The sequence below is a fragment of the Tenrec ecaudatus genome, chromosome X (assembly GCF_050624435.1).
Source record: "Tenrec ecaudatus isolate mTenEca1 chromosome X, mTenEca1.hap1, whole genome shotgun sequence".
Taxonomy (NCBI): Eukaryota; Metazoa; Chordata; class Mammalia; order Afrosoricida; family Tenrecidae; genus Tenrec; species Tenrec ecaudatus.
The window spans coordinates 54344275-54363699 of record NC_134548.1 but is presented as its reverse complement, the minus strand read 5'-3'; the positions used below and the strand labels follow the sequence as shown (position 1 = coordinate 54363699).

Here is a 19425-nt window from a genome sequence, read left to right as displayed (position 1 = left end):
CCTGGTTGGGGCTAAAGGGGGGAATCCAGGCAGCATTAAGGAAGTTCAGGCATTCCTTGGCATGCAGTCGCAAGTCACTGTTTTAACTATTATTTTATCTTGCTTATCTTAGCTGAAGTGAACACTTAAAAGCTTTGGGTGATTATCTGCTTCCAAACAGAAAGTATGAATGACAGGAGGGACTCTAGGATAATGGCGGTGGCTTCTAGTGGCCAGCATAGGGAGAAAGGGTGGCAAATTCAAGTTCTTAAATTCTCGGCGCAAGATACAGATTGAAAGCCAGACACTCTATAAAACAGGAACACTACCTTGTGCATACATTGAATTTCTGACCTAATTTCCTGTAATTTTAAATTTAGGAACTTGATCATGAAAGAGGTTGGAGAGCACTCAAAATTACAATGGTAACATATAGGAGGATATGGGAGAGTGAGAGTACTTTAAATTGCTAATTCCCACTTATAAATGAGCTTCAGGTGTAAGCTGAAACCAATTCTATTTTCCCCTGAAGACACTCTATCTGCCCTATGGGGACCCGAGATAAATGATTTTTTTTAAAAAGAATTCGGGTTTTTTTTCCTTACCACCCTTGCTCCTCTGTCTTCAGACCAATAACTGTCATGTGTACCAAGTGCTTTCTTTCTTTTTTAGCAGTTTCAATTAGCACTTCATCCACATGTCATATAATTCAATCATATAAAAAAAGAGTTGTACAATTATCACCACATTATCGTACATTTTCTTCTTCATTGTACTCATTGTTATTCATGCAATTATTTTTTTTGAATTATAGCAAAAATGTATGCCAACAAAACATTCTCCAATTCTACAACTTCTGCAAGCATAATTCAGTGCCATTTATTATACTCTTCGTGTTGTACAACCATTATTGATATCCTTCTCCAAATTATTCCACCATCAATGACAAACTCAATGTTCCCTAAACAACTCTTTCTCCTTCACCCATGGGAGCCATTGGTTTCTTTCTTTTTAAAAATTTACTTATTTTTTAATCATTTTCTTGGGGGCTCATACAACTCTTAGCACAATCCATCCATACATCCATTGTGTCAAGAACATTTGTTGCCCTCATCATTCTCAAAATATTTGCTTTCTTTTTTATTATTTTCTTTTCTTAAAACATGTGCTTTCTACTTGAGCCCTTCTTTCTTTCTCTTTTTAAGTAGTTTCTGTACCAAGTACTTTCTATACTTTACAAACATTAATTGATTTCCTGCAATGATCTCCTGAGATCGTTACTATCAATATTATCATCCTCATGTGAAGATGCGTAAACTGAGGCAGAGAAAAAGCAAGAGCCTACTTCAAGGTCACATAGATAATAAGTGATAAGGCTGGGATTTTAACCCAGGGGAACCCTAACCTGTACCCCTGAGTGTGGTGGTATCCTCTGGTTAAGGATGATCTCTAAGCATTGGAAAGATGAAGGAAGTCAGGCACCAGAGGGTTTCTTGCATGGTTTACAGATACCATTCTTTATTAAATCCACAAAAGTAAGACAATCTCTATATCTGGGGTTCTGAGTTATGAATTTGTCTTATCTTTGAGTCAATTCTCACACTCATTTTACACCCCTTGAGCCATTGAGATAAATCGTGGCCATCACAGTGCTCGGTCCAAGAATCCCTGGGAAATGAGAGGAGGTGGGGGGGGGTGAAATAGATACGTTAATGGAACGATGGTGCTACTATCTCAGCTGCCCAAGGTCCAGGTCATCCCCATGAACTCACCAGGAAGTCATGCCCCTTTTGGAGGACACGACTTTCTTAGCACACAAGATGTCATCCAGAAGATGGCGGTTGAGTAGGTCTGGGAAGAAGAGAGGGACATGGTGATCCTATGTGCTGGGGACACAAGGACAATGTATGGAGGAGAATCAGAGGTTCTGGGTTCTTTGAGGCCTGAATAACCTCAAGCACCACATTGGATCATTCTGTACAACCTTGACTCACTTGTCTGCTGATTATGAATTACCACAAATGTCATGTTGGCTGGTTTTGTACAATCCTAGCCAATATTGAGTGCTCGTAGATGACCTTGACTATTATCTTGACTCATTATAAATAAGCTAATCTACTGTATTAGTTGGTCCTAGATAACCTTAGATTCTCTGTTGGCCAATTCCGAATGACTTTGTCATTTTTCTGTTTATGCATGAACTTAACTGTAATGCTGGCTGACATGACACTACCTCAACTATTGTGTTGACAGCAATGTTGGTCAGTTCTAGTGACTTTAAATACCACGATCTCAGGTCATGGATAACCTTAATTCCCATTTTGACTGGTTTTAATTAATCTCAATTTCCATGTTGGCTAATCCGAACAACCTCAACCATCATGGTGCTTGGTCCTGGATTATTTCAACTGGCTTGGTGGGTGGACCAAGGTTACCTTAGCGCTTAGCTGACATTTTGACTAGTAATAAATAGTCCCAACTACCATTTTAACCAGTGTTGGAAAATCTCAGTTGCCAGGTTGTCAGTCATGAATGACATTAACTGCCATTTTGACTGGTTATAAATAGTTTCAGCCTTCATGGTGACTGATCCAGGACCTCAACCTCCGTTACCTTACTTGTTAGCCTGTCCTAGACTGCCTCAACTTCTACAGTGGCTGGTCCTGGAAAACTCAACCTTCATTACTGACCCATCCTAGGTATCCTCTTCTGCCATTAGCAGGATTTGAGCTGGTCCCAAATAGCCCAGGTATCCATTTGGGTTTATCTTCCCCTCTGTGTGGGAGTGGGGCCAGACAGGGTTTCAGGGTATCCCAAGTGGTCCCTCACCATGGCAATCCATGTGGCAGAGGTTCCAGGTGGGTGTAACGGCATTGTTGCACCACCAAGCAGAGTTCAGCTGGAAAATGCCATATTCGCTGCTACCGTCAGGATTGTGGTCCACGAAGGAGGTGTCAAAGCCACTCTCATAGTGTGCCAGGCATAACCCTGGGGCCAGGGGAGGAGGGAGGTAGCAGGTAGGCATGGGCACTTTGAATAGGGGAGGGAGCCTAGGATGAGGAGGTAGGAGTGATTATCTTGGCCTGGTGATAGTGTTGATATTAGTGATTCTGGTGAGATATCGGTGATGATGGTATGATGGCATAATGGTGGTAATGGTGATGATAAAATTGTGTTGATGGAGGTGGGGATGAAGGTCATGCTCTAGCCTGGGTAAGTGATACATTACAAAGGGAGAATGGGTTTGAGTGTGTGGCTGGCCTGGGTGTGGACAGGACCCGGGGCATCTGGAGTCTCACAGTCTCCAATGGTGTAGCCCTTGTAGCCGTTGAGGCCCGCCTTGTCCAGCTTCCTTGCCAGCTCACAGCGTCTATAGATCTTGCTGTCCAAAGTGGCAACCATCAGTGTGGCCAAGATTGCCACCACAGCACCCCAGACCTTCATTACGAAACTCACAGGTCCCTCTAACGGATTCCTGGCTCCAAACTCACCGTGCAGTGCTTAGAATTGGGGGCATTCTGGAACACGAGGCTCTATGAACAAAGAGCTAAGTAATGGATTTTAGAACACAAAAGTTGGGAGGCTGGGAACCTCATGACCTTCCCCAGTGATCGTTCTGTCAGAAATAAGAAATGGATACACGAGAAGATGCAGAAGAAGAAGACAAAGACAGGGATAATTTCGGAGATCTCATAATGAGATGCAGGGAGACAGGGGCTGGAGATATGCAAAGGGCATACTTGGTCTCTATTACTCTCCGTTTGTGAACTCTGCCCCACTCTATCCCCCATATTTCCGTATGCTTTGCTCATCATTGCCTGGACACCCCACCCCCACCCCCACCTGCTGAGTAGTCGGCTCTCTTCACTTACACTGAACCTCCTCCAATTCCTTATGTTTTGAAATATATCACCACTAACTTCTTGTCCTTTACTGTGGGGTACTAGTCTCCACAATTGAATGGATCCAAGGGGTGATTGTGTAATTTCATAGTAAAATTAAAGAAACATAAGACAAGATAAAGCATACAAGTGCTCACCTGCGGGACCATCATGACCTCAGAAACCAGATCGACACAATTTATTTCCAACCAAGGCTTATATATACTTTAGGGGCATACCAGTCCCGCTAATTACAGGTAACCACATGCGCATCAGGAAGGGGTTGTACAATTCCTATATGTGTAACAGGAGGGGGATGAGCCAGGGGACTACACACAATAGGAAGGGGGAGGCGCTAGAGGCATACATGTGACAGGAAGGCATACACGTAACAAGGTAGGTGGGCTCTTAGAGATGAGATGACAGCCTAACCTTGGTTGTCCCTGAGTTGGCTTGACCTTAGGTGTCTTTGGGCTCTCCTTCAGGGGAACCATCCACTATCTATCAGAAGGGAGTGGGCTCTATTTAGGGCGGGACAGACTATAGGGTCTGATTGCTCTAGATGGCTGAGAACCTTCAGGCAGATAACCTTGAAGCAGTTGACCTCCCAGTGGATAGTCAGCTCCATAGGTTTGGTGTATATGCTGGGGGATCACTTTCCCACTCATTGCCACCATTTACTCATGGTCAGCATTTGTGCCCTCGTCCACTCCCATCCCTTTCATTTTCCTTCTCAATTCACGTTTTCTTCATCTGGTCCCTCACAACCACTCTAATCCTTAATATTCAAAATAATCTCAAGCCCCTATATCAAACTACTTTCTCAACTCTAAATACTTGCAATTTGCTCCCATTTTCACTTGTTTTGCTTAGACTATGCCTCATTTCCCCACTTACTGGTCTCTCTCATAATGGCAAATTAATTCAATATTGAGTGTATTCCCCACTCTGCTTGCCCAAATTCACTCCATTCTCTCTGTTTAGTCACCTCCAAACCATTCATCTTTGTCTCTCCTCATGTCCATTTATTAGGTTTCTCGGTGGGTGGGTGATACCTTGGTTCTTGGCTTCTCACCAGAAAGAATTCACTGCGAAGCCTGGAGTGTGATCCAAGTGAGTTTTATAAAGGAGAGAAGATGTTGCAGGTTTACACAGGCCTCCTCAGGGCACTTCACACCAGGCAAGCCGCTTGAGAAAAACAAGTGTCAGCTGGCTTTGGATTCTGGCGTCTCAGGTCCTCTGCTGGGAGGCGTGGTTGCCGACACTGGTTACCCTATTGGCTGAATCAAATTCATCTGGCCTAGATGGGGCCAATCCAGGTGTATCACCCACCTAGGTATACCACTCCTTCTTGGCTGGGAGCTCGAATTTCTGAGCATGCATAGTGGACACACTAGTCCCTGTTCTAACTCAGCCTTCACTTCCAATTTGACCTCCATTCACCATTATTATCTCTGTACAGTCTTCATATGACTCTTGCTTGCTGATACTCACATAGGTCCAGACGGAGAAGCTTAATGCATTGTTCAAACCAATCATTCCTCTCATGGCGCTTTATTCTACTGGGTTCAATAATTCATTGAAATGGCCACACAGATAAAATGGCCACAGATAAAATTCACAATCTTGGGGGCCAATTGGAGAAAGTAACTGGTTCCCAAAAGCCAGAATCAGTGAACAGTAAGGATGTAGTCATTGGTCCATAGCAGTGCCTCCTCTCAGCCAGCAGGCAGCTGCTCTCTCGGTCACATGGTTCATTGATCTCCGATTTCCATGGGCCAGGAAGCCCACTTGCGCTCTGCCTCACAGTTTCGTTCAGTGCTGCCCCTACGTTCTGTCTCAAGGTCTCCCTGCCTGGGCCTCTGGTCTCGGTGTGGCATCACCCTGACTGTCTCTCAAGCAGCAAGGGGTTTTGGACATATTGTACTAGTGGCTCTTCTTCCTCGGTGGCCCCAGAAATTCTCTCTGTTCCTGCTTCTGAGATAGCTCTCTTATAGCCAGGGGGTATGGTGGCAACTAACCTGACCAATCTCCTCTATTGGCGTTACATAAGCCCCAGGCCCACCTAATCATCTGGTGGGAGTTGGACAGACATGGCTAGCGGAGTCAAATTAAGAAACTTCACTCCACCAGTGTGGCAGCTCTAAGGTCACCTCACCTGCCAACTCACCAGTTGCTTCAGGGTCCAAAATGACTGCTTAAAATTGGAACCATTTCTATTGCTTTGAGAAAGTGTGTTTTTACAGAAATTGTAATCATAATTCACTAATCAGGTGGGGGACCTTCCTCATTGTGTCTGGGTAGGCATACCACAGTGTACAGACTCTGCGGTAGAAGCGTTCAGCTTTGTACACCCCTTAGCTAGCCACTCGATGCTTAGGTCACTGTATGAGGAAATTGTCCCTGTAGGAACTGACAGTAGACGATGCCCAGGAGAGAAAATAGGGGGCTCTGACACAGCAGCAGGAAAACTGCCCTCATACAACTTGTGGATGTGCATATTCAGACCTGGGGTGCTTTCTGAGGGGTGGAATCAGTGGCTTGGAAACATTTCTAGACTGGCAATCACTGTGTCCCAATGTGCTCCAATCCTAAAGGGGTTTTCCCTCCACATAGTGGTGGTTTTTTTGGTGTGTGTGTGTGTGTATGTGTGCACGTGTGTGTACACGGTTTGTGGCGGGGGGGATGTTTGGGTGCTGGAATGGTCCAATTGGGATGGGCTATAAAGTATAAAGGTACAGTTACCCCTATTTCCCACCTCTTAATTCTGACAGACTTTGTACTCAGGAGATGCTAGTCCTTTGTGGAATGAAAGATCTAAGTTATTCCCACTCTTTTTTTGCTTTGTCTGCTAGGAAGCTCCATCCATATTTCTGGTATAAGCATTCCTTGATCAGTTTGAATGGTTCTGGAATACTACTGGTTTTATTTCCTATTTGTAAAAGTTCCACATACAGGCACACTTCACTTTAGTGCGCTTCACTTTATTGTGCTTAACAGATATGCGGTTTTGATACATAGATGATTTGTGGTAGCCCTGTATCAAGTAAGTTTCCCAGTGCCATTTTACAATAGCATGTACTTGCTTCCTCTTTGTCACATTTTGGGAATTATTACAATATTTCAAACTTTTCATAATGCTATTATTCACTTAATAGACTACAAAACCATTGCCAGCAAGTCGATTCTAACTCATAGTGGCCTTTTTCCTGTGGAGTGGTTTGTGGGTTTGAACACCTGACCCTGAAGTTAGCAGCCAATGCCTAACCCACAGTGGCATCAGGGCTCCGTAAAGTGTAAATATAATTTATTTTTATATTTCTAAATATATATAGCACTTTTATTTTTAAGTAAAGAAGAAACTTTAAAACCCTCTCCTTAATCTAACCATAAACCCAACACTATCCAAACCCTAAGCTAATCCTAACCCTAAAAGTATGGTTAGTCATAAACCAAATCCTATCCCTAAGCCTACTCATAACTCTAAGCCTAAATCTCACCTTATCCCTAACTCTAACACTCTGACCAAGAGGAAGCCGAGCCCTAAACTTAATCCTATCCCTTACCTTAAACCTAACTCAACCTTAACCCTAACCCTAACCTTTTTTCTAACTGTCTCCCTAACTTAACCCGAACCCTTGCCCTAACCTCAACCTTAGCCCCGACCCTTTGTATTACAAAGGGGAAACTCCGAGATATATTGTACGAATGAGAAAGCAGTGTAAAATTATACCCCATCGAAGTGAAAGAAGATGAAATGCTGTGTCACAAGGAAAGGAAAGTTCCCAGTACATTCTGACAATGAGAAAATGATGTATGGATTCTTACTTCAAGAACTTGTACTTAAGTGCATTATACAAGTATAAACATAACTTCTATGTACACTGAGTAACCTACAAATTTGTATGACTGGCTTTATTGCAATGTTCACTTTATTTTTGGTCTAGAACCAAACAGCAATATCTCTGAAGTATGTTTGCACACGCATATAATTTTATTTCAGCAATAATAACCACATGGGACTTGCTAGGTGTCAGGCATGAAACCCTTTACAGTGGTCAGTCATTGACTTGTCTGTACAGCCCCATGTGGGAGGCATCAGCTTTCTAATCCCGTAAAAGGTTAGTCTCAGAAACCCGCAGGGACCATTGATTCTACCTTGTCCCATATAGGGCCGCTGTGAGTTGGACGCTACTCGATGGCAGCGAGGGGCTTTTTCCTCAGAAATGTGCAAATGTAGCACAGACAAGTGCCATGTCCTAGATCACACAGTTGGTTAGCAGCAGAGTTAAGGCTTGAACCATTGCTGTCTCTGTTGTGCTTTTATTCTGGTTTTTGTTTCTTCCCGGCTATATTTTGTGGAGCTCATATTTCTAGTGAGAGCTTGTGGGGGAGACTGGCAATAAACAAAACAATCACATATATAGTATGCATATTTTTAATGTGTACAATACTAAATTGCTTTTGCCCGGTCTTTCAAAATCCGATCCTTTTCTTAGGACTTCCCTTTACGTCCAGAATGAAATAAGAGTGTCATCTGCCTCTGGCTCCTGCTCACCTTTCCTTTCCCAGCACCTCTTAAGTCCCCAAGACCCAGTCATTGTTCCTACTCTTCCAAGGTGTATTAGGATCGGTTCTTTAAGGAGCCCTGGTGGGGTAGTTTGTGTTTCGGGCTGCGATCTGAAAGGTCAGCAGTTGGAAGGTCCAAGGGACTCACAGTTGCAATTCGACCCTGTCCTATAATCTGTCCTAGGCTCACTATGAATAAGCATCGACTCAGTAGCAGAGAGTTAGTTTTCTCATAGGGCCTGCAACAACTGTGCCCTAGCTCTTTGTTGGTTCTTTTAGGTCAGTGTACCTGTCACTTATGAACAAAAATAACGGCGCTCCTGACCATTTGGAAGAAAGTAATCTATTAGCTACTAAATACACCCCCTCCTCCTGTCCCTTTGTGCGTGCGTGCTCCAGATTGATTATTTATTCTTCCGCCCCTTGTTTCTCTGCACATCATCTTGAAAACGCAAGAAAGTAAATTCCCCGCGCCAGCCATTAGATGGAGCCAGTGATCCTGCCCTGCCCGCTAATTTTTGCTAGCACAGCGCGCTACGGCCACGCAAGCCGTCTTCCGGTTCCATGTCGCCTTCTCTACACCAAATTCGCGCCGCCTAGCGTCCGTTCCTTAATTCGACACTTCCCTTCCCCGCCGTAAGCCACCTGGACCCGGGAAGTCTTACGAATGACGGCCTCCGTACAGCCTCCTCACCATGGCCGCTCTTACGGAAAGACGCACCGTGGGCGCGGCCATCTTGCCTCAGACAGACCCTCACGGGCGCGTCCATCTTCCCTCCACGCCTACCCCGCTCGCTGCCCTCTACCTCCGCGTCTGGCCCAGTGGCGCGACGTACGCGCGCCCGCGCGCGTGCGTGTGGACGCCCGTGGTGACTATTGGCAAATGCGCTGCCAGAGCTACTACGGAGCGTGCGCGGGCCCCGACGCTGCCACCCTTTCGGTCCGAAATCAGAAGTGCTTCTGGGGGCCAGTTCTTGTAACGGCGGCCTCTGCGGCGAACCAAAAACCTGTTGGCGAGAGAGGCAGAGACAGAGAGAGCAGAGGTTGAGGGGGCGAGATCTAGGGGTGTGGGCGGAGCGATGGGGGAGGGCTGGGGCATGGAGTGAAGGGAGCGCTGTGAGGGTCGTGCTGGGAGAGGTTTGTCGGGTGAGTGAGTGATGGAGAGGTCAGTGATTGGAGAGGGTCTGAGGGCTCAATGGTGCACAAAGTTAGGGGGAGAGCCGGGAGCGAATGCACCTATTCAACTTTGAATTTTACACATTTCCAGCACGTGTAAGGGTTCAGCCGAATTCTCCAGGGCGCAGGCCCCTCCCCTTCCTCTCTCCCCTTTTCATGCTGCCCAAGCCCGAAGTAGGGGCCTGTTGTAAATGCTCCAGCTGAAGTGGCGCTGCACCTGAAGTGCTCCTTCAGGCTCCCGGCCCAGACTGCCTCTGTGAGGTGAGGAGCGAGGGAAGCAGCAGCACCTACGAGAACTCACCTGGTAGGGACTAGGAGGGCTGAGCGGGATCGGTGCCCCTGGGTCGTTGGATGGAGATCCGGGTTAAAACATCATTAGGATAATCACGATGGCTTTATAGTTAGCATGTTGGAGTTTAACAAGTAGCGGTCAAATTCTAGATTACTTGAAACCTAAGGAAATAGAGGACCAGAAAATCAAAAAGGGTCCAGTCTCACCCCCTACACACATTTAGATGTCTGTTCTGAGACATGTCTTAATGTGTGCAGCCTTTATGGGTTCCTGCCATTTTTAAACCTACCTTTTCCCCCCTCATGCAGAAGCTAGGCTTAAACACTCTTCATAGTCTTTTCCAGCTTCTAATTGAGAGGTCTGGACAGAAAAATAGAAAGATAAGAAGTAGGCAGTGCCGTACAATGTTCCCTTCAGTACCATTTAAGTAACAGTGCGTCATTTGTGTTTCTGTGTCAGTCTCCTATTTGGGGTTACATAGGATCTTTTAAATTTGGCATTGAAATCAATATTGGGATGACAACCCTTTAAGAAAAATGATGTCTGATAGATGCTAATAAATTATTTCATTAAGGAAAATACCTAGAAAGACAATTCTTTGGTCAAACAAAACCCATCCTTCATGTTCAATGTTGATATGAAGAAAAGAGTCCAGAATACACAGGTTGTTATTATTAAAACCAATGTCTGCCAAAGAGCAACCTCATACCCAGCATTGTGATGGGATTTCTAGGACAGATCATTCTGGCCACTGAAAGCCTGATGGAGTCTCTCATATGCTATCTTCTTCTCTACTTGTTCCAGCTCAAATTCACAAGTCTTTGCCCTTTCCTAAGACAAGCAAGAAATGGCCAAATCCCAGGTATGTATCTTATTTGTCCGTTCCTTCCTTTGTTTTACTTTGGATGTGGTAAAGATCTGTAGGAAACTTGGGTATAAAATAGGGAATTATTTTAAAGTAAACATTAACAACAGGGAAAGAGAGCAGATCAGGGCCAAGTTATAATGTGGATATGCACAGGCCTTAGGGTCTAGCAGGTACTAAATGTTGCACTTCAAGTTTGTCTGAGCCGTCTGGCAGGCATAGCAAAAAGGGAACTGCAACACAGCTTACCTTACCCATTGGGAGAGAGAACACCAATCTTCTGGGGAAGTAAAGATTTTCTGGAACTGAGTTTCAAAGCATTTCTGTGTTGGTGGGGTTTTTTTTTGATCATTTTATTGGGGGCTCCTACAACTCTTAACACAATTCATACATACATTGTGTCAAGCACATTTGTTGCCATCGTTCTCAAAACATTTTCTTTCTACTTGAGCCCTTGGTATCAGCTCCTCATTTTATCTCTACTCCCCCCTCCTTCACGATCCCTTGATAATGTATAAATTACTATTATTTTTTTCATGTCTTACACTGACTGATGTCTCCCTTCACCCACTTTTCTGTTGTCCATCTCCCTGGAAGGGGGTTAGAGTTAGATCATTGCGATCAGTTCCCCCTTTCTCCCCACACCTTCCCCGTACCCTCCTGGTATGGCGACTCTCTTTATTGGCCCTGAGGGGTTTATCTGTCCTGGATTCCCTGTGTTTTCAGCTCTTATCTATACCTGTGTACATGTTCTCATCTAGCCAGATTTGTAAGGTAGAATTGGGGTCATGACAGTGGGAGGGGGGAAGCATTAAAGAATTCAAGGGAAGTTTTATGTTTCATCGGTGCTATACTGCACACTGACTGGCTCGTCGCCTCCCTGTGACCCTTCTGTGAGGGGATGTTCAATTGCCTACAGATGGGATTTGGGTCTCCACTCCACACTCCCCCTCATTTACAATGATAGGATTTTTTGTTCTGGGTCTTTGATGCCTGATACCTGATCCCTTTGATACCTCGTGTGCTTCTTTCTTGTGGGCTTGGCTGCTTCTCAGCTAAATGGCCACTTGATTGTCTTCAAGCCTTTAAGATCCCAGACGCTATATATTTTGATAGCTGGGCACCATCAGCTTTCTTCACCACATTTGCTTATGCATCCGCTTTGTCTTCAGCGTTTATGTAGGGAAGGTGAGCATCAAGGAACACCAGGTTAATACAACAAAGGGTTCTTGCATTAAGGGAGTGCTTGAGTGGAGGCCCAATGTCCATCAGCTCCCTTAATACCAAACCTATAAATGTATGTACATAGGTCTATTTCCCCATCGTCATATATAAATATATTTGCATAGGTACATGGCTGTATTTAGACCTTTATAAATGCCCTTTGTCTCCTAGTTCTTTCCTCTATTTCCTTATACTTTTCTCTTGTCCCACTATCATGTTCAGCCTTCACTTGGGTTTCAGCAATTCTTCTCGGTTACATTGCTCTTAATCAAGCCCTACCAGACCTCCTACACCCTCCTCACCATTGATTTTGGATCACTTGTTGTTCTCTTGTCCCTGGGTTTGTTAAGTTAACATCTTTCTCCTGCCTCCCCCTCTCCCATGTCCACCCCCCTGAACCATCCGTCCCATTGTTTTCTCCTCCGGATTGTTTATCTCAACTATCTTATCTAGATAGTTATGCAGAGATAATAATATGCACAAGAGCAAGACAGAGCAAAACAGAGCCCAAACAACAACAGAAGCCAAAACAACAACAACACCCACACAAAAATAAAAATAAAAACCTATAAATACGTCAAGGTCTGTTTGTTGACCTTTAGGAGTGGTTGAGTCTGATGGGGTGCCACACCCTGGCTCCAAATTCTATTTTTGGTATTCCCTGGGAACTTCATTGCTCTGCTCCCCTTGCCACTCTGTGACACACCCTTAGTGTTTCACCTTAGTGTGGTGGGGTCAGATTGGGCACTCTTCCCACACTGTCTCCAGTGTTGTCCTCCACTATAGTGCTATGGGTCAGCGAGGAATGTTGTGTCTCATGGTGGGGCCAGCTCTATGGTCCCCTCTGTCCTTTGGCTGCTCTGAGCAGGAATATCATCCTTAGAGCTTGGTGGGCCAGGATGTGCTGTACTCTCTCCTCCTCCTCTTTGTTTGCTCCTGATCAGACGTGCCCCTCTCCCTAAGCTGTAGCTTCAGTACAATCCTCTAAAGTGAATTCCTGGGAAGGGGCAGCTGTCCACATAGTTGGGATTGGGGCCAGCCCCTCAGACCTCGCTATTGGTTTGCTGCTTCCTGCCAGTATGTTGCATTCATGTCTTGGAGCACTGGGTTCTGTGTTGGGTTTTATGTGGCTCATGGTTTTCAACCATTTTAGTGATCAGTGCAGTCCCTGGCTTCCTGCAGATCTACCCTGTTTGCAACTCCTCTGTGAACTGGAGGGATGATGGCAAAATGTAATTTGGCAATGAAATATTTAGAGAACTTGCCTTCCAGATGATTTTTTGAACCGTTTTCACAGAGTCCCGTAGACACCCACAGGCTGTTTTATATAGGTTTAAATGCACGTTCATTAAAACTGATTTTGTTGCCGCTGTACATTCTGAGAAATATAAACACAGGCATAGATTGATGCAACTCATCTACCACCTCACTGCTGGAGAGTCAGTTCTGACTCACAGTGGTCATGTAGGACAGAGTAGAATTGCCCAAGGGTTTCTGAAACTAACTTTTGATGGTGATAGAAAGCCTCATCTTTTAGCACATAGCAGCTAGTGGTTTTGTAATACTGATACTGATCTTGCAGGTAGCAGCCCAGCCCATAACCTACTGAGCCATCAGAGCGTCTATTTCATCGCCCCCTCCCCAAACTCTTCCATGCTAACCTTTTGTGGTCATGTCCTCCCCACCTGTACGCCATGGTAACCACAGTCTTGTTCTGTGTTATTATAGTTTACCGTTGTAGGAATGCCATATAAATGGACTCCCATGGTATATAACTTAAAAAAAAATAAAGTCTTTAGTTTTAGATAATTGCAGATTTGTCTGCCATTGTAATACTAGAGATCTTGTGTACCTGTACAGAGTCCTGGTGGCATAGTAATTATGTATTGGGCTGCAATCCACAATGTCAGCAGTTTGAAACCACTGGCTGCTCCAAGGGAGAAAGGTAGGGCATTGTATTCCCATAGAGAGTTATAGTCACAGGGGCAGTTCTTCCCATCCTACAGGGTTGCCATGAGTCGTCACTAAGTCTAGAGCAGTGAGCTTGGAGAGGTGTTTTGTTGTTGTTTGGTATGTGTGCGCCCAGTATGCATTTTCCTTCAATGGTAGTAAACTTACTGTCATTGAGTTAATGCTGACTCATGGCAACCTTATAGGGCAGGGTAGAACTGCCCCTGTGGATTTCTGAGACTGCAACGCTTTATGGAAATAGAAGCCCTCATCTTTCTCTCTAGGAGCGGCTTTTGATTTCAAACTGCTCACCTTGCTGCTAGCAGCCCAACACGTAACCACTGCACCACCAAGACTCCTATGTTATCAAATTACAGTATCATATCACAATGAAGATACTGGCACCTATGTGGTCAAGATGCAGAACCATTCCATTATTGCAGGGGCCCTTCATGTTGTCCTTTCTTTTCCATGGCCACCACCATTCTCCCTGTTCCTCGACTCCTGGCAGCCACTAATCTGTTGTCCAATTCTTACTGCCATTTCAGGAGTTTTCTATCAACGCAGTCAGATGTGTAAATCCTTTTGGATGGTGTTTGTTCACTCAGTGTGGTTCTCTGGAGAGTCATCCATGCCCCTCTTGATTGCAGAGCAGCATTACATGGTGTGGATACAGCACCAGCCCCTCCCCTCCCGGGCCTCCAAAGGGAACCAAGTCCTAACCCATTGCTGTCAAGGAGATTCCGACTGAGAGCAATCTCACGGGTAGCAGAGTAGAGCTGTTCCGTAGGACTTGCTTGGTTATAATTTTTTGGAAGCTGAGCACCAGGTCTTTCTCCTGTGGACCCACTAGTGGGTTTGAACTGTCGACCTTTAGGTTAGCAGCTGATCACAAGCTGCTTATACCACCTAAGGACCTTAGACGTATTACCCAGCTTGTCCATTTATTCATCCACTGAAAGACATCTTGATTATTTCCAATTTTTGGAAATTGTAAGTAAAACAACAATAAATTTTAATTCCTTATTGGTGAGTTTTGATAATTACTTATAAGGAAACCCTGGCGGTGCTGTCTCTCAGGTAACCACAAGGTTGGTGGTTTGAAACCACTAGCCACTCCATGGGCGAAAGATGACACTATCTGCTCCCATAATGATTTACAGCCCTGGAATCCCTAAAAAGGATCACTGTGAGTCAGAAATCAACTCGATGGAAGTAGGTTTATATATTCTGGGTACAAGCCCTGTGTCTGATATGGGGTTTGGAAATCTCTCTCTATCTATGTTTTGTCTGTTCATTCTCTCTAAACAGTGCCACTGATTGAGCAAGAATTTTAATTTTGATAAAGTCTTCATAGCTAGGAACTGATTGCCTAATTCGAGGTGTGTTAGAATGAGTTCTTCATACGTTTTTTTGCTTTGCTACTTTGGAAAAACAGCCTGAGAGATTCTTTCCCCCTTTAAGCCTTGGTTCTTTTTCCCTTTCCCCAAGTTGCCTGTCTCCAAGGATTCGTTAGGTTTGTGCAGGTTGTTTAACATTTCTTGTGCAAGCTTTCCACTCCCAGAAAGATGTGCAGTCTTGGAAACCCACAGGGTTAGTTCTACCCTGTCCTATAGGGTCTCTGTGAATTGCAACAGACTTGAGTGAGTAAGAATTAGCGTACTTATGTCATTTTGTTGTTTGCTTTTTGAGAAAGTTGTATCATCTTTGACCACTACCAACTCCTTTTTAAAAAAACTCTTAGGCCTATTATCAAGGAGCCCTGGTGGCGTAGTGGTTATGTGTTGGTCTGCAATTTACAAGGTGGGCCGTTTGAAACTGCCAGCTGCCCTGTGGGAGCAAGACAGGGCTTTCTACTCCTGTAAGCAGTTACAGTGTCAGAAAGCCACAGCGCAGCTCTATGCTGTCCTCTAGGGTCATGTATGTGTCCACATCCACTCAGGGCCAGTGAGTTTTTTGAGGCTATTATCATCTGTATCTTGTTGCTTTTAAGCAGTGAGCCAATTTGGTTCACTTTCCTGGTTATGTGTTTATTTTTAAGATACGTTATTTGTGATGTTCCAACCATATGAAGGGGCTTCAAAAAGTTTGTGAGAAAAAATGGAATTAAAATATAATGGGATTTTCCCATGAAATTTATATATATGACAAATAGATGTATATATATATATATAATTTGCTTCCACCTGTCAAACGTATTTTAAATATTTCAAAAGGGGAGGCTTAGGCTATCATATTTACCTAGGTATTTATCACTTCTGATGCTTTCCTTTATTGCTCACAATCCAAGTTACATTCTGGTATCAATGGACTATCTAAGAATTTCCTTTAGCAGTGATTTTATAGCAGATTGAACAGCGATGCATGTTTGCTTCCTTCCTTCAGAATGTATCTTACCTTCATTCCGGCTGGGTTTTGTGGCATTTAGACTGTTGTGTAGACATTTTCTTTGAACTCAGTAACTCTGTTATTCTACTTGCCTTTCCATGGTTTTTGAGTGCGAGATCTACAGGAGTTTGAATAGTTGTTCCCCTGAAAGCTATTGTAAAAGCACCCTCTGGATGCTGTCAAAGTTTGTCTTTAGTTTTCAGCAGTTTGAAGATGATATGTCTGGGTTTGGATTTCTTTGGCTGTACCCTATTTAGGCTTGCCAAGCTTCCTGTGCCTGTAGATTTGTCCTTAGCCCAATTTGGAAAATGTTCAGCCATCATATCTCCAACTATTTTTCTGAACTACCCTCTTTCGTCTCTCCTTTAGAGACTATGGTAACATGAATATAACAATGATATGTTTGTCTTCCTGCTAGAAAACTGGGACTTTACTTACCCTGTTCTGCTGCATACTTCTTATGCTTGTGTCATGTGAGAGGACAAATGACACATGGGGGGGGCAGTAACCAAAGCTCCTCTAGAGAGAAATATTCCCTGCCCTCTTGGGGCGAGGTGCTCTAGTGCTGCTGTTCCTGTTGCTGTTAGCACCGCTGCTGGGGGATGTGCTAGTGTCTGGGGTGTGAGGGAAAGATAGGCTTCCCTCTGTCCCCGAGCATTAGATGGGCAGCCATGGTGGCACAGTGATTAAAGCACCCGAGGGCTCACTAAAAGGTCAGTGGCTCGGACCCACCGGTCACTCTGCAGGAGGAGTTGGGGCAGTCGCTCCTGTGAAGATTTTCAGCCTTAGGAACTAACTCCATGGGACAGGTCTATTCATCCTGCAAGGTCTCTGGGAGTCACAGTCGACTTGGTGGCAACCAGACCTATAGGGCTGCTGCTGTTATTTTTTTTTCTAATTATTTTATTGTGAATTTGGCGAAGTAGACTTCCACAGACTTCTTTCTAGTCTATCGTAGTCTGGAAGTTCTATTGCAGCGGTTCTGAACTGTGGGTTGCAACCCCTTTGGGCATCGAACGACCCTTTCACAGGGGTCACCAATTCATACCAGTAGCAAAATTGCAGTTATGAAGTAGCAACGAAAATAATTTTATGGTTGGGGGGGTCCCACAGCATGAGGAACTGTATTTTTTAAAATCATTTTATTGGGGGCTCGTACAACTCTTATCACAATGCATACATCAATTGAATCAGGCATGTTTGTATGTACATTGCCCTCATTCTTTTCGAGACAGTTACTTTCTGTTGAGCTCTTAGTATCAGCTCTTTCCTCCACTTCCTTCCCCCCAACCCTCATAATCCCCTGATAGTTTATGCATTATTATTTTCATCTCAGACTGACCGCTATCTTCCTTCCCCCATGTTTTCTGTTGTTCTTCCCCCTGTAGAGGGGTGCATGGTTATGTGTGCTTCCCCCTTTTCCCCCCTACCCTTCTGATATCACTATTCCCACACAGAACTATATTAAAGGGTCGCAGGGTGGTGGCATTAGGAAGGTTGAGAACCACTGCTCTGTAGAAACCTATCTACAATGGGTGTTCCTGCTGGTATTTGAAATACCAGTGGCATAACTTCCAGCATCACAGCAACACACAAGCCACCACAGTGTGACACAATGACAGATGAAATAAAACAAAAAACCCACTGCCATGGAGTTGATGCTGACTCCTAGTGACCCTATAGGACAGGGTAGAACTTCCCCTATGGCTTTCCAAAACTGCAACTGTTAACCAGTGTAAAACACCAAGTATTTCTCCTGCTGAGTACCTAGTGTTTATAACCACTGACCTTGAAGCTCAATACGTAATCACTACACTACCAGGGCTCCTCAGTGACAGAGGAATAGTGGTATATACATATGCACATGCATTTATTTTGGGGGTTACTGTGAGTTAATGACAGACATAGTGATATTTTTCTCCTAAGTACTTCATCATACATTCACCCCTCAGAGTAAAGTCATTCTCTTAGACCAGTGATTCTCAACCTTCCTAACACCGTGACCCTTTAATACAGTTCTTCATGTTGGGTGACCCTCAACCATAACATTATTTTCGTTACTACTTCATCACTGTAATTTTGCTACTGCTATGAATTGGGCGACCCCTGTGAAAGAGTCATTCGACCCTCAAAGGGGTCATGACCCACAGGTTGAGAACTGTTGTCTTAGACCATCATGTTTTACTGACCAGATTTGGGAAACTAACATTGATAGAATATTATTATGTAACCTTTCTTCTCTCATTTTCATCAAGTCAGTGCTGACTCATAGTACTCCCTTGTGGGTTTCCAAGATCATAACTGTTTACAGGTGTAGAAAGCCCAGTTTTTCTCCTGCAGAGCTGCTGGTGGTTTCAAACTGCTGACTATGTGGATCACAGCCCAACACCTAACCACAATGTCACCAGGGTTCCTTACAGTCTAAATAATACCTTTGACAGGACATTGCCTGACCTAGGATTTGTACAAAAGTCTTGTATTTACTTATCAAGTTTCAAAGATCTTACTTTGCATTTACTAATCAAGACTCCTTTAATATAAAGTTGTTCCCAGACATTTTTATTTTGTATGGTGTACACAGTATTCGAAAATAGACATTATTAGAGACAACTGGTAGTTGTTTTGCAGTGTCCCACAGTTTACATTTATGTGATTGTTTCCTTATAGTTAAATTCAATGTCAAGATTCTCATGGATTTTTCTGCATTTTTTATTTGCATTGTTTTGTTTGGTTTTTGTTTGCTCATATTAGGGTGCATTGCAGAGGTATCATGACATTGGAGGTTACCCTCTTGAAGTTGTGTTACATGTTTTCCGGTTTTCTAGTATATGAAACCCAGGATGGGTGAGCCTACAGAGGCAGCAAGTAAAATAAGAGTTTCGGTAGGGGGTGGGGGTGGGAGGTGGAGGCGTGCAATGGTGGAGGGAGGGTGAAGGGGAGACGATGTCAAGGAGACAATGTAGAAAAAGAATGTTTGGAAACTGATGGTGGTAGGAATTATACGATTCTCCTTGATGTGATTGAACTATGGAATGATATATTTATTAAGTAATTCTTAAAATATTCTGATGGGATCACTACATAAATAGTGCTATATCCCC

At 44.1% G+C, this 19425-nt stretch overlaps 2 protein-coding genes across 3 annotated transcripts in view; one reads left to right on the top strand and one right to left on the bottom strand.

Moving 5' to 3' along the window:
* Positions 1-1526: 1526 nt before the first annotated feature.
* LOC142433387 (sperm acrosome-associated protein 5-like) lies at positions 1527-3423 on the bottom strand. The gene is made up of 4 exons (XM_075538368.1): positions 3279-3423; positions 2809-2967; positions 1752-1830; positions 1527-1647 (listed from the first exon to the last, which is right to left on the bottom strand). Exons 1-4 carry the CDS (start codon positions 3421-3423, stop codon positions 1527-1529), a joined length of 504 nt encoding a protein of 167 aa, XP_075394483.1.
* Positions 3424-9335: 5912 nt separating this feature from the next.
* The window catches only part of ZNF182 (zinc finger protein 182), a 42424-nt gene continuing 32334 nt past the window's right edge, over positions 9336-19425 (top strand). For both annotated transcript variants that reach the window (XM_075538767.1, XM_075538766.1), the window contains exons 1-3: positions 9336-9472; positions 9697-9866; positions 10702-10759. In XM_075538767.1, coding sequence (XP_075394882.1) covers positions 10745-10759 — 15 coding nt within the window. In that variant the 5' untranslated portion in view covers positions 9336-9472; positions 9697-9866; positions 10702-10744. The remainder of the gene's footprint in view (positions 9473-9696; positions 9867-10701; positions 10760-19425) is intronic.

Coding starts and splice junctions, on each gene's coding strand:
- LOC142433387 (XM_075538368.1), bottom strand. CDS start 3,423: ATGAAGGTCTGGGGTGCTGTGGTGGCAATCTTGGCCACACTGATGGTT. Junction 1,831..2,808: donor CTGCCACATGGATTGCCATG/GTGAGGGACCAC, acceptor TCTTCTTCCCAG/ACCTACTCAACCGCCATCTT. Junction 1,648..1,751: donor AAAAGGGGCATGACTTCCTG/GTGAGTTCATGG, acceptor CTCATTTCCCAG/GGATTCTTGGACCGAGCACT.